The 26,083-nt window shown below is 42.9% G+C and overlaps 1 protein-coding gene across 6 annotated transcripts in view; it reads right to left on the bottom strand.

The window, feature by feature from the left end:
- Positions 1 to 26,083, bottom strand: part of RORA (RAR related orphan receptor A) — a 380,217-nt gene that overhangs the window by 29,349 nt on the left and 324,785 nt on the right. For 3 of the 6 annotated variants that reach the window (XM_023558308.2, XM_023558310.2, XM_064267468.1), the window contains 2 exons: positions 18,994 to 19,079; positions 2,506 to 2,647 (listed from right to left, as the gene is read on the bottom strand). In XM_023558308.2, coding sequence (XP_023414076.1) covers positions 2,506 to 2,647; positions 18,994 to 19,079 — 228 coding nt within the window. The remainder of the gene's footprint in view (positions 1 to 2,505; positions 2,648 to 18,993; positions 19,080 to 26,083) is intronic. The other 3 variants (XM_064267470.1, XM_023558307.2, XM_064267469.1) reach the window with 1 other exon arrangement.

Genomic DNA, 26,083 nt, shown 5'->3' with positions numbered 1-26,083 from the left:
CTTACTAGAATTTGAGTTCTGCACCCCACTTTTCTCCTGCTAAATGCCAATTTTTGTTGCTCTCATTTAGCCTCAAGTAAAAGAACATCAGGATTTTGGAAAGGCCAAGCTCTGATAATATCTGTTGGGTGAATTTGTGGTTGCAGTGCTTCTCCTTGGGATACCAAACCCAAAACCAAGCCTGTTGCTGTCAAGTTGATTCCGAATCATAGTGACCCTATAGGACAGAGTAGAACCACCCCATAGGGTCTCCAAGGAGTGGCCGGTGGATTTGAACTGCTGACCTTTTTGGTTAGCAGCCAAGCTCTTAACCACTGTGCCAGCCACCATAGCTCTCCATGGGATATGTCCCCTTATTTAGCCCAGGGCAACGACTGTAGTAATTTCTAGCTCATTTAGGGTCCCAAATGATTTCTCCTGAAACACCCAGATCATTGAGAAAAAACTATGATTGCCAATTGCACCCTCCCTCTGCAAGGTATTTTCATAGGCATTGTTATGTCAAATTTTTTTTTTCATATTGTAAAAAAAGGGGCCCTCGTAGTGCAGTGGTTAAGAACTACAGCTGTAAACCAAAGGTCTGCAGTTGGAATCCACCAGCCGCTCCCTGGAAACTCTATGGGGCAGTTCCACTCTGTCCTATAGGGTTGCTATGAGTTAAAATCGACTCCACGGCAACAAGTTTCCAATGGTATGATTGTATAAAAATAAAATTATCACAGCGTGCTAACAAAAATATCTTGTGTGCAAAGGGCGTGGTTGGCAAACAAATGTAGAAGGCACGTTATTTGGGTAAAAATACAGTACACAGGTAACGCCTCTGCAGGAGGGACTTAATTCTTCTAATTGATTGTGGTTATGTTGATACCTGAATTAATCCACTTGACCATCAAGGTAGCTATAGGTCTAGGAGCAGGAGGTGGGAGAGATGGGAGTGAGGTTGGACCCAGGCACTGGCCAGTTGGTGGGTTCTTTCACACCAAGCAGGACTTGCTGTCCCCTTACACAGGGAACAGTGAGCTGGAAGACCGGTCAGTTTTCACATTTTACAACTCAGGTAACAGAGACACACCTGGGTGGGAATGGCTAGATAGCAATCAGGCTGATGTGAACTCTGAATTTAGGGCCATAATTTTATAAACCCCCAAACTCACTCCAAGCCCACAACAACTTGTGCTATTTATTGTATGCAAAAATTTCCAGAAGGCATCCTAAAAGCACTTTTTTTTTTTTTTGAAAGAATACTCTAGCTCACGCAAGGGGCTTCATACCCACAGGTGAAACGTGTTCTATGGAGACTGTGCGACTGTGCTTTAAACTTTGCCTCACCCCAAATATCAACAACAGTAATCACATGATCACATAAATCAAATGAAAAGATGAGTTCTTGAGAAAATGTACACACAACTTGGGATTTTAATGTACAACTTCATAAAAGATACATATAATTTTGTCAGCGGAGCGCTATGGAAAGATGAAGTCTGCGCAGCTGCGTATCACAGGAGTGTCTAAGAACATGGTGGGAGTTCTGTGATTCACATCTTCCAATGCCAAAAACTTCACTTTTTGTTCCTTACACATTCTGAGAGGCCACCCCGTGTACCGCTACTTAAGGATGTCATAATCGGTGCCCTGGAGGGTCCACAGGCCCTAAGAACATTGGATTATGGGAAGGCCAACTTTCAGAATGCTTGCCCAGCATCCAGAAGTATTTTTCCATGGGCTGGTACTTTCAGAAGGAACCCCATTGGTATAGATGTTCCCTTCAAAGGGGAGTATTACAAGACCCAGCCGATATTTTTGGAAAAGTCCTTAAAATGTACCCACTGTACTTTCTGCTCAGTTTCAACGTATAAGAATAACTGTCTTGAAATCTGGTGCTCGTTACTCAAAGCATTTTGGTTTTCCAGGAAGATAGTGAAATGCTTTGTAACTGGACGGGAGATGCTCTCTATTTCTTAAAATATCTGCGTTTAATGAAAAGAACGTTGGTCGCCAAGTTCTGCACTATTTTCACATATTCTGTATGTACAAATATTTGACTTTGGCACGAGATTCAAAATATCCAGTTAGCATAAAAGCTAACTCATCCCAAGTGCCAATAGGCTTGGCCGCGTAAAGCAAGTGATGACAAGCAGTGGTTTGTGGGAGATGCTTCAGCCTGGGGGAAATGCCCTTAGGAAGACTAAGGCCCTCACATGACACTACTTTCAATCAGTTCCTGCACTTGTAGTGTCTTAACCACCAAAAAACTAACGGTGTTCTGACCACCAGACACTTCTTCCTCCACTCCCTCCCAGCAGCCACTCAGCTGGCTCCCAGCAACAGTGCAGGGAGCCACTGTGGTGAAATTCACAATGCGGCAGAGGAGGCTTTGAGAGGGTGAAAAGAAGTGTGTTTTGGCAGATCTGGGTCCATGTTCCAGGAGGCACTTTTGCAACCCTGACCCTAAAAACAAGGCAAGTGCACACTACGGTAAAACGCTAGCTGTGGGTGAGTGCTCACCATCTCGAGACATCCCCACGGCAAGGCACTTCTGCAATCGACAGTGCTGGCAGCGGTTCCGACTGGTCCGGTCAATCAAACAGTTCTTCTGCCGAGGACAGGAATAGGTGGCGTTGCTTTGCTGACTCCTCCTGAAAAAGCCCTGTGATTCAGTTATAAAATATAAAACAGGTTAGTGTCAGTTTGAGCTGTAGGCTACTAGAGGCAGTGTACTAAGCACGCAGCAGCATTAATATTTAATGTTGAATTAAACTTGTAGCAGAATCATCTAAGAGACCATTAATGAAATTAAAGTCACTTCTTTTTCCTTCAGTAAAATTGATCCCCAGAGCCTAATCCCTTGCACACACAAAACTTTCTTTAACTTCCACAGACATGCGCCTCTGTGAAAGGCATGGGGCAGGCCCCTGTTCTTGGCTTCTGATGATCAAAGGCAATGTGCTTGCTGGAACAACAGAAAGGGACTTTCATCCCCACAATACGTTTAGTAAAGTAAACACAAAACACTTCCCTGAGATGTCCAGAGGTAAGGAAAGTGAAGCTGTACCACCCCAGGGCAGCTGGACTTTGGGGCATTCTGGAATCTACCAATCCACTTAAACCCACCACCCTGTGAGGGTCTCATACTCTTCAAGTCAGTATCTACTGTCCATGACAGGCAGATGGCAGCTGGAGGGGTTACCTTGGTGCATGGATCAAATTGGGCATACTCGTCCAGCTGTGACACTTTGGAAATACCACGTGCTCAAATTGTGGCCCTTAAAGATTTAAACAATCCTGATGGTGATGGAAAACCTGGCAATGGCTCCACAGCATGACTAATGTAATTAGTGTCACTGAACTGTACAAGTGAACAATGGTGAATTGGCAAATGTGTTACATATAGGGAGCCCCGGTGGCACAGTGGTTAAGTGCTCAGCTGCTAACCAAAACGAAAGGTCAGCGGCTTGAACCCACCAGCTGCTGCACCACCAGCTAACTAAAAGGTCAGCTGTCTGAATCCACCAGGCACTCCTCGGAAACCCTTTGGGGCAGTTCTGTTCTGTCCTTTAGGGTCGCCATGAGTCAGAATTGACTCGCTGGCAGTGGGTTTGGTTTCGGTTTTTATCATCTTCAAATCTTTAAGGGCAGGAGTGGAGAGGGAAAGGTAAATCCTGAAGAACTGACAGAGTGGTGGCACACAGACAAGGGTGCTCTCCCACCCAAAGATCTGTCTGGGGGCCAATCTGGCAGTTGTATCAAAATCCTTAAAAACATGCTGATCCCTTGAAGCAGCAATTATTCTTTAGGGAACATATCTTAAAGAAATATCAGCAATGGTGCAAACGTTTAACTAGTCTCAATCCTTAACTACAAGTATGTTCATCAGCACTACTTGTAATATTAAAACTGTGAAAAGGATCCCAGATGTCTAACACTAGTGAATTGGTAGAGTCCTAGTGTGTACTTATACAGTGGAATATTAGGCAACCATTAAAAAGGGCATTTCAGAAATACAATTATTGATGTAGAATGGCGATAAAAATATACAGCTGAGTAAGAAAAGCACACTAAAAAATGAAATTCAACTCTTAAAAAATGTACACATTTAACATAGAAGAAAGTTCGAAGTTATACCCCAAAATGGCTCTGGCTGGTTACACTATGGGTTATTTTAATTTTCCTTTTGTTGACTTGTGTTTTCTGATCTTTCTAAAGCACAGAGCAATATGCAGGCAGAAGGGTATGTGAATTGCAAGGGAAGAACAATCTAGAGCACCTGTTTTCTCTTGTGATGGTTGGGGGTGTTCGTGGACCAAGTTGGTATATATGACCTTAGTTCTCAGTTCTCTCCTTTTAAAAACCAGCCTGTGATGGTTTTCTCTCTTTGGGATGACCTCTCTCTCAGCCAGGTTGCTTGCTAACCTCACCAGGGGCAAGAAGGTGGGAGCCCAGGGTCTCAGGCTGTCTCCACTCTACTTTAAATCTACCCAAACTCAAGTCTGGCCACCTCCGTGAAGCAATCTCTCTCTTCCCAAAATATCTAAAGCAGTGTTTTTTGTTTGGTTGGTTGTTTACTTATTTGTTTTTTCCTCCTTTGAAAATAAAGTGAGAAGAAGTAGAGCTTTCCTTGGGGCTGAGTGGACAGAAGTCAAGAAAATATAAACGGTAACGGGCAGATAATCCTTAGAAACACCAGGCGCTCATCTGTCCAGGTATTCACTTGATGCATAATTTTTGTCCAAGCCAAAAGGTGTTAATCTCTTTCTTGAGAAGCTACCACCACTCTTTCCCTCTGAGCTTATCATCGCTGCCTGTATATAGAGGGGCCTGGGATCTGGAATTTATTTGCTTTTCTTTTAGCTGACCTTGAATTTTGCTTGCTTTACATTAAGCCAATTCTATTTTGTTCTCACAGGGTTTCTAAGGAGCAGCTGGGGGATTTGAACTGCCGACCTTTTGGTTAGCAGCTGAATGCTTAACCACTGCACCACCAGGGCTCCATTTTGTTCTAGGGTCACTGAATACGGAAAATGTCTGAATACTCTTTTCCTTCAGTGGAGCTATATACAGTACTTGGGGGTTCTAAGCCATCTCTCAGATAGCTCTTCTGCAGACCAAATTGCAGCCTCTATCACCCTTCTTTCTGGATTCTTTTCCACCCTTTGTATTTCTTCTCAGGATCCTCTCCTGAGAAGAGGATTTTTCTTTAAAGAATCTGAAACCAAGAACTAGACATGGCTCTTGAATGACGGTTGGGTTGTTAATGAAAAGGGTTCTGCTTTTTAGTTTCCACATATTAAACTCAGACTAACATCAAACTTGCGCCTGACCCAAGCCACAGTATTTTCAATCGCATCATATGCATGCGAAAGCTGGACAATGAGTAAGGAAGACCGAAGAAGAGTTGACGCCTTTGAATTGTGGTGGTGGCGAAGAATATTGAATATACCACGGACTGCCAAAAGAACGAACAAATCTGTCTTGGAAGAAGTACAACCAGAATGCTCCTTAGAAGCAAGGATGGTGACTATGTTTTATATACTTTGGACATGTTGTCAGGAGGGATCAGCCCCTGGAGAAGGACATCATGCTTGGGAAAGTACGGGATCAGTGGAAAAGAGGAAGGCCCTCAGTGAGATGGATTGACACAGTGGGTCCAACAATGGGCTCGAGCACAACAACTACTGTGGGCACGGCACAGGACCGGGCAGTGTTTTGTTCTGTTGTACCTGAGGTTGCTATGACAACAACAACAACTTCAAACTACCACCAAGAAAGTTCCGGAACGTTAGCACAGAGGCCATAACTAACCTCTAGCGTGCTCTGCCACAAGGAAACTCTGAGAAGGCATAACGGTGATGATAATGACGACAATACAGGAATCTCGATGAGTGCTCACTATATGCTAGGCACCACGGGCTTAATGTAGGTCATGGTATTTAATCTTCACAGCTGCCATAGGAGGGAGGTGCTACCATCGCCCTTTTGTTAAAGTTGAGGAAGTTAAGACCGAGTGAGGCACAGCGACTTGCTCAGAGGGTGAAGCCAGGATGTGAACTCACATAGTATAATTCCCAAGCCCACACCCTTACCCCTTTGGTTTGTTTATTTCCCTTATATGTTGAACGGACTCTGCTTTGGTTGCATGGTCAGAGGGCAGCTGTCAAAAGTAAACAAAGCACACAGAAGAAAGTAACAAAACAGATTTACTCTGAAGTTAGCGTTTTCCCTTCTATTAGCTCCGTTAGCTGGCCCATATTGCCACTGCCCAGACATTTTCCACACCTGCCTCCTGAACCAGGTTAGGAGTCACAGGATAAAACCAGTCTCATGATTTCATAATTTCTCCTCATTTCTGACCAGAAGTATTATGGCCACTTTGGTTCACCACACTTATTTCTAAACGACTTGCTCATTTTTCACCTCAAGGACACAGCGTCACTATCATGAAAGGTGCCGGAGTGATGGTGCCATACACTGGAACAGCGAGCCCACGAGAGGCATTCCACGTGTGTTCTGACTAACAGCGCTGTGGATGGAGCTGTCACCTGGCTTCCGAGATACCTACTCTGCAGAGGACTACACTAACTTCAGGAGCACTGGTAGCACAGTGGTTAAAGCACTTGGCTGCTAATTGAAAGATCAGCGGTTCAGACCCACCAGCCACTCCTGGGGAGAAAGATATGGCAGTCTACTTCTGTAAAGATTTACAGTCTTGGAAACCCTATAGGGCAGAAGGTTGCTATGAGTGAGAATTGACTTGACAGGCTTGGGTTTGGTTATGGGTACACTAATTCAGATGTCAAAGCTCTAAAGGTTTCGGGAAAGGAAGCAAGGAGGCACTCCTTACTCTTTCCCATACCATTTACTCCTCCATTGAGTCCCTGAGCAACCAAAACCCAAACCCATTGCCGTCAAGTCGATTCTGACTCATATAGGACAGAGTGAACTGCCCCCTAGGGTTTCCAAGGATTCGAACTGCTTATCTTTTGGTTAACTGCTAAAAAAGTTCTGAGAGTGGCACACTAAAGACTTGAGAGGGGCTCTTTCTCTCTCTTGGACGAAGCAGAGTCATGCCCACAAGAAGAGCTATCCAGTAACAGATGGGAGGGGTCAAGTGGGGTTCTAAGGTGAGAGCGGAAAAGGAAGAGCCAGGGTGAGGCCTCTGTGATTCACAAACCCTGAGCTTTGCAGTTTGACAGGATGAGGGCTTGGCCTCCCCCCTCCCCTTTTTTTTAATCCTTCTTTTTAGCATTCCTTGTGATTCCTCAAAGGTGTCAGCATTTGGAAGTCCCACATATAAAATACTAAAAGCTAAAGGACACACGTGAGGGACTGGAATTAGAAGAGAGAGAAGGAAGAGGGAGAGAGATAGAAACCTGGAGGTAAGCATGCTTGTGAGTGCAGAGTTGGGATCTTGACTGACTGGGGAGCCATCTTAGAGAAGGTCCCACCCAGAGATGAGCTGAGAACACGCTCGCAGGGGCCCGAAGGGTGCGAGGCCACACAGGGAGCCCAAGAGCATGAGTCAGTGTGTGGAGTCTTGGGTGGACTGGAGGAGGTATGTATAAAGAAGAAAGTGCTGTGCCTGAGTTAGCTGGGAAAGATACTACGCACGCAATTTTGGAGTTTTATTATTTCTGAAAGATGAGCTAATGAATTACTTCTTTGGCTTTTGTAAAAGTTCACTTATTATACATGTCAAAATACATGGAGCCGTGTAATTATAAACATGGTGGGCTTGAGCATGGAGCCAATATGATGAATTTCAGGGTAGGAAATACTGTGACTGTGGCACACTACCACCACCTAGTGGCAGCATAGTGGTATTAACATGCGGTTATTGCAAACAGTTGATTTGAATAATAAAAACACAGACCAGTAGAGCTTGGAGACCTTGAGAGAATATCAGGTTCACCAGGTCTCAAACAAATGGCGTACCAGAATCACCCCGTGGAGCTCTTAAGGGTCACCATCAGTCTGAATCGACTTGATGGCAACAGGTTTGGTTTGGTTTTTTACATATACCTCAGAGCTACTGAACTGCAATCTTTGGGAACCTAGCCTAGTCATACGTATTAGTTTGAACAATATGAAATTGTCATTTTTGTGGGTCAAAAGAGAAAAAAAAAAATACCTATTTGCCTCCCTCCTGTTGACCTGCTCTAGTTTTCCGATTCTGCAGATAACAACAATGAAGCTCAGAACGTTAAGAGACTTGTTAAGTTTCCACGGTTGGTTTGGTGAGTGCTGGGACTCTGACTCCACTGTCCTGATTTTCAGTCTAGCGCCCTCTCACATAAGTACTGAACCAGCAAACACTGACCTGACGTCACGTGGTTTCGGTTTCCTGACACGCGGACTTCTGCACACCCTTCTGTCTCACATCTGCTGTCCCAGAGAAAACTCCTCCTCTGTCTCCTCCCTTATTTGAAAGTGACCTTCTCTGAGTTTTATTTCTGATCTGTGCCTTTCTTTTTCTGGAAAATTCTATTGCCTAATACTTTCTTTTTTTAAACCTGTGAAATTGTTATTGACCCCCTTGGATTGGAGCTCCCTGGGACCAGGACCAAGGCAATGGTGTGCCGGAGAAGGCATACACTGCTTACAATAACTGACTGCTAAAAATTCCAGGAATTTTGTGCGCTGACTGTTACACATCGTCGTTATTAAAAATCAACTTGAATAAACTTACAATGAAATAAATTGTTAGAAGCAAATATTTACAACTCATCACTTGCTATTTCAATGAAACTATTACATAATTATTTTTATTATTATTTTACTATTATCTATGTTCTGGAGGTTATTTACATCAGTTATATCTGAACAATGGTAATGCCTGAAACTGGCCAGTTGGTGGGAGAATTTACATCACAGAAATTGGCCAACGGTATGAAGCAGGGCTTGCTTTATTGTTCTGTTTATTGTTTACACCTTTGGGAACCTTTTCTGGCCATGTCCCTCCCAAGGCTGGTTGGGGAACCCATCTCATGTACACCCTTAACTAATCAGTTGCTGTTGAGTTGCCTTTGGCTCACGGCAACCTCACGTGTGTCAGAGTAGAACTGTGCTCCACAGGGTTTTCAGTGGCTTATTTTTTGGAAGTAGATTGCCAGGTCTTTCTTCTGAGGAGCCTCAGGATGGACAACAAACTGTCAACCTTTGGGTTAGCAGTTGAATGCATTAACCATTTGCACCCCAGGGACTCCAGTGTACCCTGAAAGCCCTGTATTACTTTTCCTTCTCACGACCTTTACCTTGATGTATTATGACTGCATGGCTGTGGACCCAACACACTTCTGTGTTTAACCTCTATTTGTTTTCATTATCTTCTTCATCACTTTGACTCCCTCTTTGACTGCCTTGTTGCTGTCTCTGTTTCCAGTAGCTAACCCAGCACTCAGAGGAGTCAGCAAACACTTGTTGAATGAATGGCCAGAGGAAAAAAATGATGGTGGTGAAAAAAAAAACGTGGTGAAGACTACCTTTCGGCCAAACCACAGACAGGCTCACAAAATAAACAGCAACACCTGAGAGGACGGACATGTTCCTTACAACAATCAATTATCCAAGATCGAAAGGGCAACATTTGCCCCAAAGCAAAGATGAACAGCAGGAAGGCGTAGGAAATCCAGATGAAAAGGAATCGGGGAACCCAGAGTGGGAACAGGGAGAGTGCTGACACAGTGTGGGGAATGCAGTCGGTGCCGTGGAATACTTAGTGTAAAACAAGTGAACGGAAAACCTCTTTGCTCTGTAAACTCTCACCTAAAGCACAGTAAAAAATTAAATAAAAAACAGTGGTGACACTCATATGCTGAGAACCTATTCCACACCAGGCACCGTGCAGGGCACTTTGCAAACATTATTGATCCGAAATTCACAACTGCCCTGCAAAGTAGGTATTTTAATATCTGTTTTATAAGTAAAACTGAATGCAGTTGAGTGAGGTTAAGGCAGGTGTTCAAAGTCACATAGCAGGTAAGGAGATGTGTCAGAATTTGAATTCTGAAATCCTCCATATTCCAAAAGGAGCCCTGGTGGTGCGAAGGTTAAGTACTCGGCAGCTAACTGAAAGGTCGGCGGTTGGAAACCACCAGCCGCTCCACAAGAGAAAGACCTGGCCATCTGCTCCTGCACAGACTACAGCCTAGGAAACCCTAGGGAGCAGTTCTGCTCCGTCCTGTAGGGTCACTAGGAGTCAGAAGCAATGCAACAGCACCCAACAACAATAACAGGTATTCCAAAGGCCACACACTTCCTGATGCATGACCAAAAACAGTTTTCAGACAACCACGTGGGGTGGATCACACAGATAAACAAGTAACAAAATACATACACAAGAAAAAACAACACAAAAAAACAAGAAAACCCTTCGCAGTTCTGTAGTCAGAGTTCCATATAACGCTCCGACACGTGTTGCAGGAGATGGTATCTTCACGCTGCACCAGATACCAGGTTTCCGAAAGGAAGACTCCCAGCGAGGTGGACTGACACAGTGACTCCAACAGTGGGCTCAAGCATGGCAGCAATTGTAAGGGTGGTGCAGGACCAGGCAGTGTCTCCTTCGGTTGTACACAGGGTCGCTATGAGTCGGAACCGACGTGACAGCATCTAACAACAACACATACGTAGGCAACCACTTTCAGGGTCTAGGTCTACTTGATAAAAAGCTTTGAAATATACCTGGCATGTCCTATCGGGGTTATTAATGCTTTTGTCCAGGAGCGCGGGCCGGCGGGCTGCTGAGCAGGGGACGTGGGGGAAGCTGCTCAGAGGTCGTGCTCCTAGGGGCGCCCTGCCTGCTTGGGGCTTCTTCTCAGTGAAGCACGGGCTGAAATGCTGATCTGATGTTTGGTCTTTTGACAATTTCCACTTAATGAATTGATTCCTACAGTTCATTAACAGACCCACTTCCACTCCTGTATACACATACGTCTTAATTAGCTGCTCATTGGCTGTTTAATTACAAGAAAACAGCTGACAGCTGCCTTGCTGCATTCTAATGGCAGACGCTTTGGAACCGCTACACACTTGGTTTTGACAACCAAGCTTTATTCATACCTCTATGATTCACTGTCAACGCTCAAATGCCTGCCCAAATGACTGTATTTTCTGAGACAACTGACAGCGTGGGATTCGGGGGACGGTCAGAGGGTGTATGTCTCCCTTGCACCCCATTTCTGAGGCCGAGAAGAGCAGTTCACCCTGCACGTAAAAGGAAGTCCTGTGATACAGCTTTACTTATCTCGGGAACTTCCTGTTGAGAATGTTCGGAAGCTCAGGGGTGCAGAAGAAGAAAGTATTTTTGGATAAATGTGCAAAGAAAGTTAAGTATCTGGATAGAGGGGCAAAAAAGGATAGCTGTCAGCTTAATTTTATTGAGGGAAAAGGAGGGTATATTGTATTAGGGAGGGGAAGAGGCAGCGGAAATGATGAAGTTAAAAGGGTGGGGGCAGGAACAGCAGGCCCTCAGGGAGAGGATGAGGAAACAGACTTGTTCTGGAGAAAACAACAGGCAGCTTCATTGACAAAAGTTAGGTGGTATAGCAGGCGACAATGACCGGCCTCCCTGTGGAGCTGTCTGTGCAAGTGATCTCTGATAAAGCTGACCTCGTGTGTCGTACTTGGTAAGTGTGGATGTCTGCCTTGACTGTAACAGGCCACACTCTGATCCAATCCACGTGAAGGCGTTCAGCAACAGGCCCTGGCGAACAGGCACGAGGGGGCCTTCCCCGGGCCGGCCACTGTGCTAGAGGCCTGTGAGAGCCCCGTCAGACAGCTGGCCACCAGCCCAGCATAGAGGAAGGACGGCATTTTTCAAAAGACAACCCTAGCCAAGGATCATTTTCTTCAAACACTTCACTTTTAATTTACTTTGATGATTGAGCCAAGGAAGGATACCAGTTACTGAAACATGATTAAGAACAAAACCAACCAAAACTGCAAAAAAATCCGAATCATCTTGACGCACGTTGGGGTTTAACACGTCCCTCAGCAGTTGTGTGTTTCGTCGCAGGACTACAAGATTTCGCTCAACAAAAAATGTTTGCTTATCACCAGCACATCACAGAACTGAAGCTCTGATGTCACAGAGACGCAGTAACAGCTTGTCCAGCCCCAAGTTTAATTTTCCTTTTTAATGGCTAGCTCTAATGCTGACGTCAGGTGTTTTAGCAGGTTTTTTTTTTCTTTTTTTTTTTTTAACTTTATAGTGTTAAAAAGGTTGAGCATGAATGTATCAGTGCTGAAAGGTGGACACCATGACAGGCCTAGTGACATTTCACAATGAAGTAAAAACATTAGAATCCTTTTAAAGACAATTTAGGCCTGAAAAGAACATTGGTGGGAAATTTATGTTCACACTAATAAATAAAATCTCCAGAAACTGCTTTACCTATTTCCTTTCAGGGGGAAAAAAAAGGTACCAATTATACACTGCAGATATCTTTGAAAAACTTTGTTTTTAATTTAAAAGAATATATTCGCTTATGCAAGGGAGGGGTCCTGGTGGCACAGTGGTTAAGAGCTCATCTGTTAATCAAAAGGTCAGTGGTTTGAATCTACCAGCTGCTCCTTGGAAACCCTCTGGGGCACTTGTGGTCTGTCCGATGGGGTCGCTGTGAGTTGGAATCAACTTGACATCAGTGGGTGGGTTAGTGCAAGGCAACTATTCCAAACTTTCCCTTTCCTGGGTGGACGAGGAAGCTTTGCATAGGACATCATCTTAAATGTACTAAGTAAAAAAAAAAAAAATTGTAGTGGGGCAATATTTGACAAACAAAGGCTACTTAATGCTTTATCAAGAGCAAGGAGTCCTAAGTGTAATTAGAAACCAGCTCACTATCCCCAATGCTGGACTGTACATTTTCATTACAAAAGTAATAGTTGAAATAGTAGAGCCATAAGGTATAAAAATATATGGATAAAATGAAGTTGTTTTTTTTTTTTTTTACCCTGAGATAAATTTTTTACCATCTTAGCAGCCACTGTTTCTAAACTGAAGCTAAAGGAGAAATGGGACCATTTTTCACAAGACAACCCCAGCAATGATCATTTTCTTGAAACACTTCATTTTTTAATCAACTTTGATGACTGAACCTAAACTCTCACATTTACAGCCTCGAGTTTTATTTCTGGCCTTTTCTTCTGCCCACATGTTCTAAGATCTACCCCTCCTCCTTGCAGGCCTGTCTAGCTCATTTCAGCACCTCAGAGTTCTCACCCAGGGCTGGGCCTCAATTCTAGTCCCAGAGCTCCGAAGCATCTCTAGAGACAGGACTAAGCCCTTGCAGGTCTGGATTTTAACATGAGCTCCCCTGAAATGCAATACTGAGGGCTTGAAGAGTCCCAGTGAATGGTTTCTTCATCTTTCAAAAGAACAGGTAAAACATCTTTATAATGAAAACCTTGGCGTAACCTTAAAAGAATCTAGGGTGCCATACTTGTCTACCTTTATCTTTCATTATCCACCGACAATGACCATTTGCTCCAGGCAAATTGGGTTATATAACAACAAAAAAACCTGTTGCCGTTGAGTCAATTTTGACACAAAGCAACCTTATAGTGACCCCACAGGATAGAGCAGAACTGCCCCATACAGTTTCCAAGGCTGTAATCTTCATGGAAGCAGACTGCTACATCTTTCTTCCACAGGGCAGTTAGTGGGTTCAAACTGCCGACTTTTCGCTTAGCAGTGAGCACTTAGGCACCGAGCCACCAGGGCTCCTTCTGGGTTAACCACAACCACCCATCTATCACTTTGTCATGCTGTGGTGGTTTGCATGTTGCTATGATGCTGGAAGCTATGGTGCTGGTATTTCAAATATCAGCAAGGTCAGAGGTTTTAGCAGAGTTTCCAGGCTAAGACAGACTAGGAAGAAAGGCCTGGCAATCTAATTCCAAAAATTAGCCAGTGTAAACCTTATGGATCACAACAGAACATTCTCTGACTCGCTTGCTTTGGATGCTTAATCAGGAGGGATCAATTGCTGGAGTGGACATCACATTTGGTGAAGTGGAGGGCCAGTGAGGGCGAGAGAAAGCCTTGGCGAGACAGACTGGCACAGCAGCCACAGATATGGACTCAAACATGTTAGCGAGTGTGAGGATGACTTAGGACCAGGCAACGTTTCATTCTGTTGTACATAATGTTGCCATGAGTTGGGGTCAACTAGATGGCAGCTATCTATCTAAATACAACCAGGGTTTCTCCCATTCCTGGGTTTTTGCCTCTGCCATTCCCTGTTCCTCTGAATCCTCTGCCCAGAATTTCCTCCCAACTATCCTGCTCTGTCCAAATCTTTCTCCCCCTGTCTCCCAGCTCATTGTTGGGTCCTCCTCCTGAAACCTCACGTGGCTACCAGAGTACGGAGTCATCGTTCTCCACTAAGCCACTGCTCTTGCTGCCTACGGGGATGTCTTCTGGTGTCTTATCATAGCATGTGGTCTTGCCTTATTATTTACTTTTTGCATTGCTAGTTAGTTTTTCCTATGTATGCTCCATCTCTATCACTAGACCATACACTGTTTGAAGGAAGGATCAGTTCTTCTGTGTCTTTGGGTCCTTTACAGCTTATACAGTGCCCAGCTCCAGGGGTTCTCATATTTTGGTTTTTATTGGTTGATTCTGCATAACAAATTGCAAATGACCACAAAAATCAAGACTGGGCCCAAGATGTCCTGGAAATAATATCTGACTACACAGAGCAGCATTACCAAGGCACTAAGGAATTTGGCAGTAACGATAATGATAACAACTGCCAGCATTTACTGAATGCTTATTCCATGCTAGGCAGTCTTATGCGTGCTTCACCTGAATGCACGTGATGACCCTATGACATAGCTACAATTACTATCCTCATTTTTACTGATGAGGAAACTGAGGCACAAAGAGGTTAGATACGCTGGTAAATAGCAAAGCTGGGAATCAAACCCAGGCAGTCTGGCTCCAGAGGTGCAGCTTAATCCTGACACAACGCTGCCTCTCCATAAGGAGCAAAACGAATCCCTGGATGGCATCAGTGGCTAAGCACTTGACAACTAACCAAAGGATGGTGGTTGAAACTCACCCACAGGCATCTGGGAAAAAAGGCTGTAAAATCAGCCACTGAAAACCCCATGGGATACAGTGCTACTCTCACACACATGGAGCTGCCAGGACTCAGAATCAACCAGACAGCAATTAGTTTGGTTTTGGTTTACAGGGAGCAAGGGAGAACAGGAGTGGGTGAGCTGGGAACACCCAGGAACACGTGAAGGAGTTACCGAAGCATCTACCATTTTTGCTGTTCGTGCGCAATCTTACCTGAAGAGACATGTGGCGAACTAGATCATTATTTCAGCAATTAAACTGGTTCCCTGGTTTCTTAGGGTTTCAGGTCATTGACTTTAAAACGCAATTTGAAATATGTTCACAAAATGATTAGTTCAAAAATGACTGAGTCACTTTCTTTACGCTCAGTGAATATTCAATATATCTAATTAGAAAATATCCATATATCTAATTATACTATCACAGAGATAAATAATTTACAATTGGTCATGGCAGAACCACTTTTACCTGGTTGGAACATGATAAATAACTAACATCAATGGCAAAACACAGAAGTTTTTGACTTTATCATAACCAGGAATAAAAATATTAGATATAGCAATGAGAAATTATAATGCAGGACAAATACTATATACATTAAATATAAACACATAACACTGTATAAGTCCTTGGCTGGGCATAAGCCCAATGTCATGGATTGAACTGTTTCCGCCCAAAATATCTGTCAATTTTGCTGGGCCATGATTCTCAGTATTGTGTGATTGCTCACCATTTTATGTGATTTCCCTATATATTGTAAATCCTGTCACTACAATGTAATAAGATGGATTAACAGCAGTTATATTGATGAGGTCTACAATATTAAGTAGTATCTTAAGCCAATCTCTTTTGAGATATAAAGAGAAGCGAGCAGAGAGACATGCCGACCACATACCAACCAAGAAAGCAGCGCCAGGAGCAGAGCATATCCTTTGGACCTGAGGTTCCTGCACTGAGATGCTCCCAGATCAAGGGAAGACTGATGACAAGGACCTTCCTCCAGAGTCGACAGAGAGGCAAAGCCTTCCCCTGGGGCCGGCGCCCTGAATTCGGACTTCTAGCCTACCAGACTGTGAGAGAATAAACTTCTCTTTGTTAAAGCCATCCACTTGTAGTATTCCTGTTATAGCAGCATTGGATGACTAAGACACCCAATATGTTAATAAAACTAAGTTTTAATTATTTGTTTTTGTGGCTTTCATCCTATGAGGTCAATAGAACAAGGGCATAGGACCTCGGACGGCTGAAAACCACTTTGGGATTGAGGCTGTGAATGGACAAGGTCTGGAAGGGAATCTAGAAAAATGGCAGCTGTGAATAATAGCTGCCTTGTCTTTTCTTACTGCTTTTATTTTTGTCATAAACAAACACGGGGGGTGCACACATGATCTGTGCCTGTGCAGGCACAGTGGTGCTCAGCCAGTCAATTCAGGTTTTACTGAATAGCAAGTCCTTAATTAATCCTCTGGATTGGTGAGTATTTCACAGGAAGGAGCCCCCACCCCCAAGGAGCTCAGGTGGTACAATGGTTAAGCATTCACCTGCTAACCAAAAGGTTGGTAGTTCAAACCCACCCGGTGGCTCCACAGGAGGAAAGACTCGGGCGACCTGCTCCCATAAAGATTACAGACTAGGAAACCCTATGGGGCAGTTCTACTCTAATCGATTCCAGGGCACCTAACGACAACAAGCCCCCATCCTCACTCTGGTTCTGCCTCAGACTTGATTCCTAGATACTCACTACAGTTTGCACATAAAACCACACCGAAAGGCTCAGAAAGAGTGATGGTCTCTTGGGCAGAATGAAGGGACATGAAGTCAACTGGTGTCCAGGAAGAAACCCTGGTGACCTAGTGGTTAAGAGTTCAGCTGCTAACCAAAAGGTAGGTAGTTCAAATCTACCAGGCGTTCCTTGGAAACCCTATGGGGCAATTATACTCTGTCCTATACGGTGGCTATGAGTTGGAATTGACTTGACAGCAGTGGGTTTGGCTTTTGTTGGTTTGGTGTCCCGGATGCCACCTGGAGCCCTGTGCATTTACGGAAACCCTGAGGGGACCTGCAATCCACAGGAATCAAGTGTGTTTGGGACTCCTGGCAGGGGAGTCCTGCTTTTATCCAGGAAGCCGCTGTTGTCATCTACCAGGTGTGCTGCTTTGGGAGATGCGGACGGGAGGTGATGAGGATGGAGGATCACGCCCACCTGCCCAGCCACATTAGCCAAATCAGTTCTAAAACTCAGTGCGCTAACAGCTGTCACAGGCCATCACTCTCTTCCTTACATCCTGGGGTGGCCCAGGCCAGGCAGCTCGGTTTATTTACTGTTTATTTTGAGGAAGGGCAGACTGAGGAAGCAAAAGGGTAGAGCTTTTTTTCCCCCCCTTCCTTTTTACATTTGGTAATCCAGAGCTGTGAGGCCTAGAGGGATTATCACAGAAATGAATAATTCAAAATTCCCTTTAAGTAGCAAGCCCCTCACTTCTAAAAGGCAAGCGATTTTTTTTTTTTAATTAAGTGTGTTAGTTGGTGGGTGTGTAAAAATCTCAGTAGAAGAGCTTCACCAAGATGGGATCAATATTAAGCATTTGTACACGTACAAAATAGCAAACATTACCACGATTAACAGTAAAACGAAGAATGAAGGAAATTAAACGGACCATTTCCCTGATGTCTCTGAGTGGTTATCTGTATATGTAGATGATTTTATATTTCATGGCATTGCTGTTTTTTTCTAAATTTGTTAAAGGAAAGCTAACGGAATTTGTGGATTTTATTTTTTGCTTCAGCCTCAAACAGCCTTAGGGTGAATGCCGACCTGGTTGTACCAATCGGCTGTCTCAGGGGCTTCCTGCGTGTAGCGTCTCTCCTGTTTATCTTTCACTGTTTTATCCTCTAAGCTGTCTCAAGGCCCTTCCAATATAAGCAGGAGGATTTAAATCTTAATAAACTGGAATTTGAATAACAGGCAATCTGTGTTTAGGGGGTCTTGAGTTATTAGGTTAAACATCTCTATTTCCCATTCCCACATTATGCTTGTGCTATACACACTCCTCCAAGATCAAGGTCACTTGTAATAAAAATACTAACAACAACAATAATAATGATAATATTTAGATTTAAACAGTATTTTCCATTTTATAAGAATTTTCATTTACAGTTTTCCATTTGATTCTTAGAATAATTCTAAAAGAATGGAAGAACAGGTCTTACGCCCATTTTTTAGATGAAGAAACCAAGTCACTAAATGATTGTGACCGGTTCCAAACAGTATGGACAAGTGGTGGAACCGGATCAGTACTCAGTTCTTCCCGGGGCAGATTAACCAGTAAGCAAGGTACCCACGGGCTTACCTGTGTTTATTTATTAATCTGTAGTGTACAATGTCACATGGGGCTCACCACATCTTTGTAAGCATAAGTAAACCCATGCATATCTTGCTTATTGGGTAACCCATCCCCGGCTTCTTCCCAACAGCCTCCCCATACTTTGGTCAGATGTGTTAACATCTGTGTGCCAACAATAAGACTTCCAATAGCATTCCAATTAGACTTATTGGAAATGCCTTCCCATAAAGCTTGTAATAGGGATATCGTAGAATTTTTTTTTTAAGATCACCAAAGAGATTGTTCATCAATTAATCAATTCTGGGACTGAAGTAAAAATCAAATATAAACAATGCTCAAATACCTTTCTGTAGCCTCTTGTCACTTTGCTGGGGCCATCTAAAATACTTACAACTGCCTGAATTGTAATTTTACATTGCAATATATACCATGTTCTGTCATTTCTCATCACTCAAAGCTCCAAGAAGCTGCATTTTTAGAAACAGTAGAAGTAAAATATCAAAGCCACAAAGCTACCTGCTAACATGAATAGAAACAACAACAACAACAATTAAAAAAGCTTACCTTGCAGCCTTCACACGTAATGACACCATAATGGATTCCTGACGATTTGTCTCCACAGATCTTGCATGGAATAATTTCAATTTGAGCTGCAACAGAAGCACGCAACCAGTTAATTACATTTTCTTTTAAACACCTTATAAAAGCGTTCCCTGATCAGCATTTGTGTAGTGAAAACTAATAACCTGCTAAACATTATACTACATTAACTATTCATTGCTGAACTCTGAGGGTCCCCCTAGAGCTCTGGACTAAATTATGGCTGCTCGTTATATAATAGCTTTTGGGTTATTAAAATGGGTCATCTGAGAAGGTGTTTAAGAACCCACAAGAAGGCTGGAATCAGCATTTCAAAGCCTTCAAGAACTGGAGAGTGCGCAGTTCAGGCCTCAGAGCCAAACAGATACTAAAATGCTTCCTCCGATCTCATTTCCCACCATTATTTTTAAAATGTCATAAATCCGTATTGGTTGAGCATTGCAGCTCGACTGGTAGAGAAAAATATACTCCAAAAAGCCAGATCTACTTTGGAAAATAATTCAATTCACAATGTTAATAAGATACATATGATTATAAATTAAGGATTCCTTACTCATCTATTTTTAAAAATCAGTGCGGTTGTCATGTGCTAAAAGTACAATCAAGACCTTCCCGCTATAAGGTAACATCCTATCTGAATTTAACAATGGTGAACCCTGACAAACTGGACATGCAGCTTTTGAGTTATTTATGCTGGAAACCAATTTCCTGGTACAGCATGCATACGCTTCTACCAGCTGATCACTTAAAGATGCCTCATACTGGAAAATTAACCAAATAATTCATATCTATCACACCAAAGTTCTCAAAGATGATAAAGTGCATTTCTGAGCAAATGTATTACATCTTGAGCAGCACTGGAAATACTGTAATTAAGCATTAAAAAAACAAAAACAAAAAACAACCTAAGGAATAGAATAATTAGGCAATACAAAGTGCTTGGACTTGGATCACCAATAAAGCAGAATTTGTATATATGTGAAATAAAGAAGACCAACGCGGAGTTACATAGACAGGATGACAATGTTTACCAGTTCATGTAGAATGTTCCATTATGCTAAATTTATTAGTCCATGATTTTCACTATGAGGTATCATGTCAGCTGATCTACTAAACTACACATACAAACACAACTAGAAGTGTCCAAGTCTATTTCATTTTCATACAGCCTTTACCTAGCCCCATGCCTTGCACAGTGAAATGACTATATCCAAAGAATGTTCTCATGATGGAAGTAATAGATACACCAGGGCTTTGAACTGGTTCATTATGTTTTCAACCTCTGCTAAAAATTTGCATTTCTACCCCAGATATACTGACTCCATCTACAGTTTAACAAGATCTCCAGGTGATTCTTATGTATAACTTCCTGGGAACTTGTTAGAAATGCAAATTCTCATCAGGGGTTCCAACCGGTATACACATAGCCCATCGTTTCTCCCATTGTAATGCCGTATCCTAGGATAATTTCCACAACCACTTACTTTGGATTTGACGTGATGCTGAATTAAGTATGCAAAAGACCACGCATGAAACTACCAGATCTAACCACACTACAAACCATGTATACCTGGTAACTTCCTTTCAAGAAGGCTAATAAAAGCCATGGTATTTTCAATCGCATTATATGCATGTGAAAGCTGGACAATGAATAAGGAAGACTGAAGAAGAACTGACACCTTTGAACTGTGGTGTTGGCGAAGAATATTGAATATACCGTGGACTGCCAAAAGAACGAATGAATCTGTCTTGGAAGAAGTACAACCAGCATGCTCCTTAGAAGTAAGGATGGTCAGATTGCATCTTACATACTTTGGACATGTCGTCAGGAGGATTGGTCCCTGAAGAAGGACATCATGCTTCGCAGAGTACAGGGTCAGTAGAAAAGGGGAAGACCCTCAACGAGGTGGATTGACACGGTGGCTGCAACAATGAGCTCAAGCATAACGATTGTAAGGATGGCGCAGGACCAGGCAGTGTTTCGTCCTGTTGTGCATAGGGTTGCTATGAGTTGGAACTGACTGGACAGCACCTAATAACAACAGTCCCACTTTTAGGGACTGCAATCAATTCTAGAAGAAAATCCTTTTCCTATCAATGGCTTTTCTGATCACTTTTAATGCTGACATGCGGGGTTTCTTTGCTTGTCCTGATTTAGAGATTGTTCAAAATTTCACATCCAACACAATCTCCCTAAGCCTGAACCCTTCTAATAACCCAATAATGGAGTTTTTGCCCACTGTTTAATATGTACATTCTGAATTATGCCACTTAACGTGCTTAAGGCTGCACTGAACGAAAACTGTCATTTGCAGGCCTGCCTCCCCGTGCCAGTGCCTAGCTTGGTTTCTTCAAGGAAAATTCTTCATGAAATCTAAAATCGAACCATGCCTCACAATAACAGCACCTTCAATATTTTTAATATAGTCAAAAAGGCAAGGTTTTGTGCCACAGATGGTCTCTGCGTCTACAGAGGGGATAGTCATGGCCAACATTTCTAAGAGACTCACAAAAGCCTCATGGTACATGTGGTAGGAGAGAAATTCTTTTTTTTTTTTAATTGAACTTTAGTTGAAGGTTTACAGAACAAACTAGCTTCTCATCGAACAGTCAGTATATACATTGTTGTATGACATTGGTTAACAACCCCACGACATGTCAACACTCTCCCTTATCAACCCTGGGTTCCCTATTACTAGCTTTCCTGTTCCCTCCTGCCCCCCAGGCCCTGCCCCAGGGCTGGTACACCCCTTCAGTCTTGCTTTGTTCCATGGGTCTGTTCAATCTTTGGCTGAAGGGTGAACCTCAGGAGTGGCCTCATTACTGAGGTGAAAGGGTGTCCGGGGGCCATACTCTCAGGGTTTCTCCAGTCTCTATTAGGCCAGCAAGTCAGGTCTTTCTTTTTGAGTTAGAATTTTGTTCTCCATTTTTCTAGGAGAGATTCTGAAGGACAATTATCAGGAGCTCTGATGGCGCAGTGGTTAAGAGCTCAGCTGCTAACCAAAAGGTGGGCAGTTTGAATCCACCAGCCGCTCCATGAAAACTCTATGGGGGCAGATCTACTCTGATCTATAGGGTTACTGTGAAGTCAGAATCAACTCGACGGCAACGTTTTTTTTTTGTATTTAACGTCAGCTGAGAATTATTGCCTGGATTTTCTCACATGAATTAACTAGTGTATAGTGAGAACCGGCCTCCCCTACCCTGACCCCTAAGAAAGAGAATAATCAGGCAAAACAAAGTGTTTGAGCCCCTCATTAAACAGAGTTTACATGTGAAATAAATGACAGTGAGCTGCTTCTGCTCATGCCTCACCTTGAGATGCAACCACAGAAATCAGAGATGGATCAGCCTTGTTAGGCCCAAAAGTCAACATCGAGACTACTCGAGGCCATGAAAGTGACACCAAGCTTTGGCCATTCCAGAGCTGTCTTCATTCTGTCTTAACAACAGGAAGATCAAGCACATCTGCTTGGTCCTTTGTAAAAATATGGCGGTCCTGGGCAAGCCATATTGGGAATGCTGAGTAAAACTGAATCTGGGCCAAATCAAAAATGATTTATTGCTTGTCAGTCTGACTGGTCTTTTAATGGACTCCCATGAGAACGGAAATGATGGTGTTAAGGGCTTTGGTCAAAATGCTTGCTAATGGCTCCTCAAAACCCTGCAAGGTACAGCTATGGAGGTTTGGCATACAGGAGTCTGTTTAGGGTGGGGTGGCCCTGGGGGCTCCATCCTGGCCCCAGCACAGCCCCCTTGGAAAGGCTCATGCCGTGGGGTAGTTGTAGCACAGACCCAGAGTTTGGTGCTACTATGAGTCAGGCCCCCAAACCCTTAAGTTTAAGCCTTGCACCAGCTTCCAGGGTCTTTTAGATTTGGAGGGTACCCAAGCTAAAACACTCAGAAGACAAATGGAGACCAAAGAGCTTGTTACGCGAATGGGCTCACCGTAGGCTGACCTGCACATCCAAGCAGGAGGCATTCACCTAGACCTTTGCCTCCACTGTGTCTGGGTTCGTGCCTAGTTCCAGTAGGCAGCGCTGGCCAAATATCAGAATTACTTAGCCCAGGCTTCACTAGGAGTCTCTTGATAAAGCGAGGGAAGCTCCTCCAAAGCAAGGTTTAGGTAATCTGATTGGTCAGATTAAGTGACTCTTCTGGCTGGGTGGCTTTCTTATCTCAGAAGGTAAATTCAGTTGCAAGTGTTCTGTAGGAAATGACTAAAACTCACCTGCTCCAAAGACCAAGCCAGCTGAATGCGATCTAATCACATGTGGATATTTGCTGAAAGCAAACATTTGCAGATTGGTGCATGGCGCTTGTAAAGCCCTCCATTTAACCCAACAATGCACAAAGCTCCCCCGCCACACTTTCTAAAACCAATTCACAGAACTCAAATGAATCAATGAGAGAAAAAAAAAAAATGTAGAAAAATGAAGTCAACGCCTTGCAAGTTTTCAAAAGGAAGGCAGTACAGTTCTACAAACTTTATCTTTCGGTCTAACTAGGGAGGAAAAGACACAAATCCCTTTGCCCTCTGCCTTCCAGCCCTCAGAGTTCTTCCTTTTCTGACATTTTCTAACAGTGTTGTGTCTTCTCAAAACACTCTTCTTTTAACACAAATTATGAGTCTTGGCCTATCCATATGCTGCACATATTAACACGGCCAGCATCTCAGAGGAAGAGTTCTGTCAGACACCACTACCGTCAACGTTCACAAGTATATTGATTAAATTAGCGCACACACATATTCATCACAGAGGGTTATCATGTGCTGGGATATCTGAAGCAAGAGGCACACATGAAATCAAGAATCGGCTTCACAATGAACAATCTTACTATGAAAAATGCTAATTTGCCCACATTTCAGATCTGTTGCCTAAATAATTCACTCTTTTATGTGCCCTAAGTAATTCAAGCAGGCTCTCCACACCTACAAAGGCAAATTTCCGCAGTTTCAATTAGCTGACAAGTGGCAGCGGGGCTGCAGGAAGTTCTGGAAAGTGAGCTAATTGATGAAGTGGTCCTTGGGCAGGGCTGTCATTGAGCATTGTAGTTTTTATTAAAAAAAAAAAAAAGTTTGTTTTTATTTGCAATTATAAAAGGAACAAATACAGACAGCCCTGATGGGAAGTGGTTAAGAACTCGACTGTTAACCAAAAGGTAGGCAGTTCCGATCCACCAGCCGCTCCTTGGAAACCCTATGGGGGCAGTTCTATTCTGTCTTCTTCCAAGACACTTGTTCATCCTTCTGGCAGTCCATGGTATATTCAATATTCTTCGTCAGTACCATAATTCAAAGGCATTAATTCTTCTTCAGTCTTCCTTATTCATTGTTATCACGTGCATATTAGGTGACTGATAATATCATGACTTGGGTCATGCACACCTTAGTCCTCAAAGTGACATCTTTGCTTTTCAACACTTTAAAGAAGTCTTTTGCAGTATATTTGCCCAATGCAATACATCATTTGATTTCCTCACTGCTGCTTCCATGAGCATTGATTGTGGATCCAAGTAAAATGAAATCATTGACAAGTTCAATATTTTCTATTCATCCTGATGTTGCTCATTGGTTCAGTTGTGAGGATTTTTGTTTTCTTTATGTTGAGGTGTAATTAATTCTGAAGGCTATAGTCTTTGATCTTCATCAGTAAGTGAAGTCCTCTTCACTTTCAGCAAGCAAGGTTTTATCATCTGCACAACGCAGGTTGTTAATGAGTCTTCCTCCAATCCTGATGCCCTGTTCTTCTTCATATAGTCCAGTTTCTTGGAATATTTTCTCAGCATACAGACTGAATAAGTATGGTGAAAGGATACAAGCCTGATGCACACTTTCCTGACTGTAAACCACACAGTATTCCCTTGTTGTGTTCAAATGACTGCCTCTTGGTCTATGTACAGGTCGCATAAGCACAATTAACTGTTCTGGAATTCCCATTCTTTGCAATGTTATCCATAATTTGTTATGGTCCTCGCAGTAGAATACCTTTGCAGTCAATAAAACACAGGTAAACATCTTTCTGGTATTCTCTGCTTTCAGCCAAGATCCATTTGACATCAGCAATGACATCCCTTGTTCCACGTCCTCTTCTGAATCCAGCTTGAATTTCTGGCAGTTGCCTGTCATTGCACTGTTGCAACCATTTTTGAATGATCTCAGCAAAAGTTTACTTGTGTGATATTAATGATATTGTTCAATAATTTCTAAATTCTGTTGATCACCTTTCTTTGGAATGAGCACAAATATGGATTTCTTCCAGTACGTTGGCCAGGTAGCTATCTTTCAAGTTTCTTGGCATAAACGAGTGAATGCTTCCAGCATTGCACCTGTTTTTGAAACATCTCAGTTGGTATTCTGTCATTTCCTGGAGACTTGTTTTTCATCATTCCCTTCAGTGCAGCTTGGGCTTCTTTAATATTATTGGTTCTTAATCATATGCACCCTCCTGAAATGGTTGGGTGTTAACCAATTCTTTTTGGTACAGTGACTTTTTTAGCAAATATTTAGTAATATTTTGTTGTATTTTCAGTGAAAGTTTACACAGAAACTTAGGTTCCCATTTAACAATTTCTACACAATTTGTTCAGTAACATTAGTTACATCTCACACTGTGTCAACTTTCTCATTATTTCTGTTTTGGTGGTTCCATTTTCAGTAATCTAGTTTCCCTGCCCCTTTGCCTTCTCATCTTTGCTTTAGAGTAAGTGTTGACCATTTGGTCTCATACAGATGATTTTTTAAAGGAGCACAATACTCACAGGTGATACTGTTTATTTTATAAGCCAATCTGTTATTTAGCTAAAAGATGACCTCATGAATAGTTTAAGTTCAAGGTTTAAAGAGTATCTCTGGGTGATAGTCTGGGGGAGTCCTCCAGACTCAACTGGTCCAGTAAATATGGACTTAAGAATTTGAGTTTTGTTCCACATTTTGCTCCCATTCTATCAGGATCCATCTATCGTGTCCCTGATCAGAACAGAAGGCAGTGGTAGTCTGGCACCATCTAGTCCTTCTGGTCTCAGGGTAGATTAGGTCATGGTTTGTGCAGAC

The sequence above is a fragment of the Loxodonta africana genome, chromosome 13, assembly GCF_030014295.1.
Source record: "Loxodonta africana isolate mLoxAfr1 chromosome 13, mLoxAfr1.hap2, whole genome shotgun sequence".
NCBI classification, from domain to species: domain Eukaryota; kingdom Metazoa; phylum Chordata; class Mammalia; order Proboscidea; family Elephantidae; genus Loxodonta; species Loxodonta africana.
Note: the sequence above shows the minus strand (reverse complement) of the source record. Positions and strands in the feature narration are given on the sequence as shown.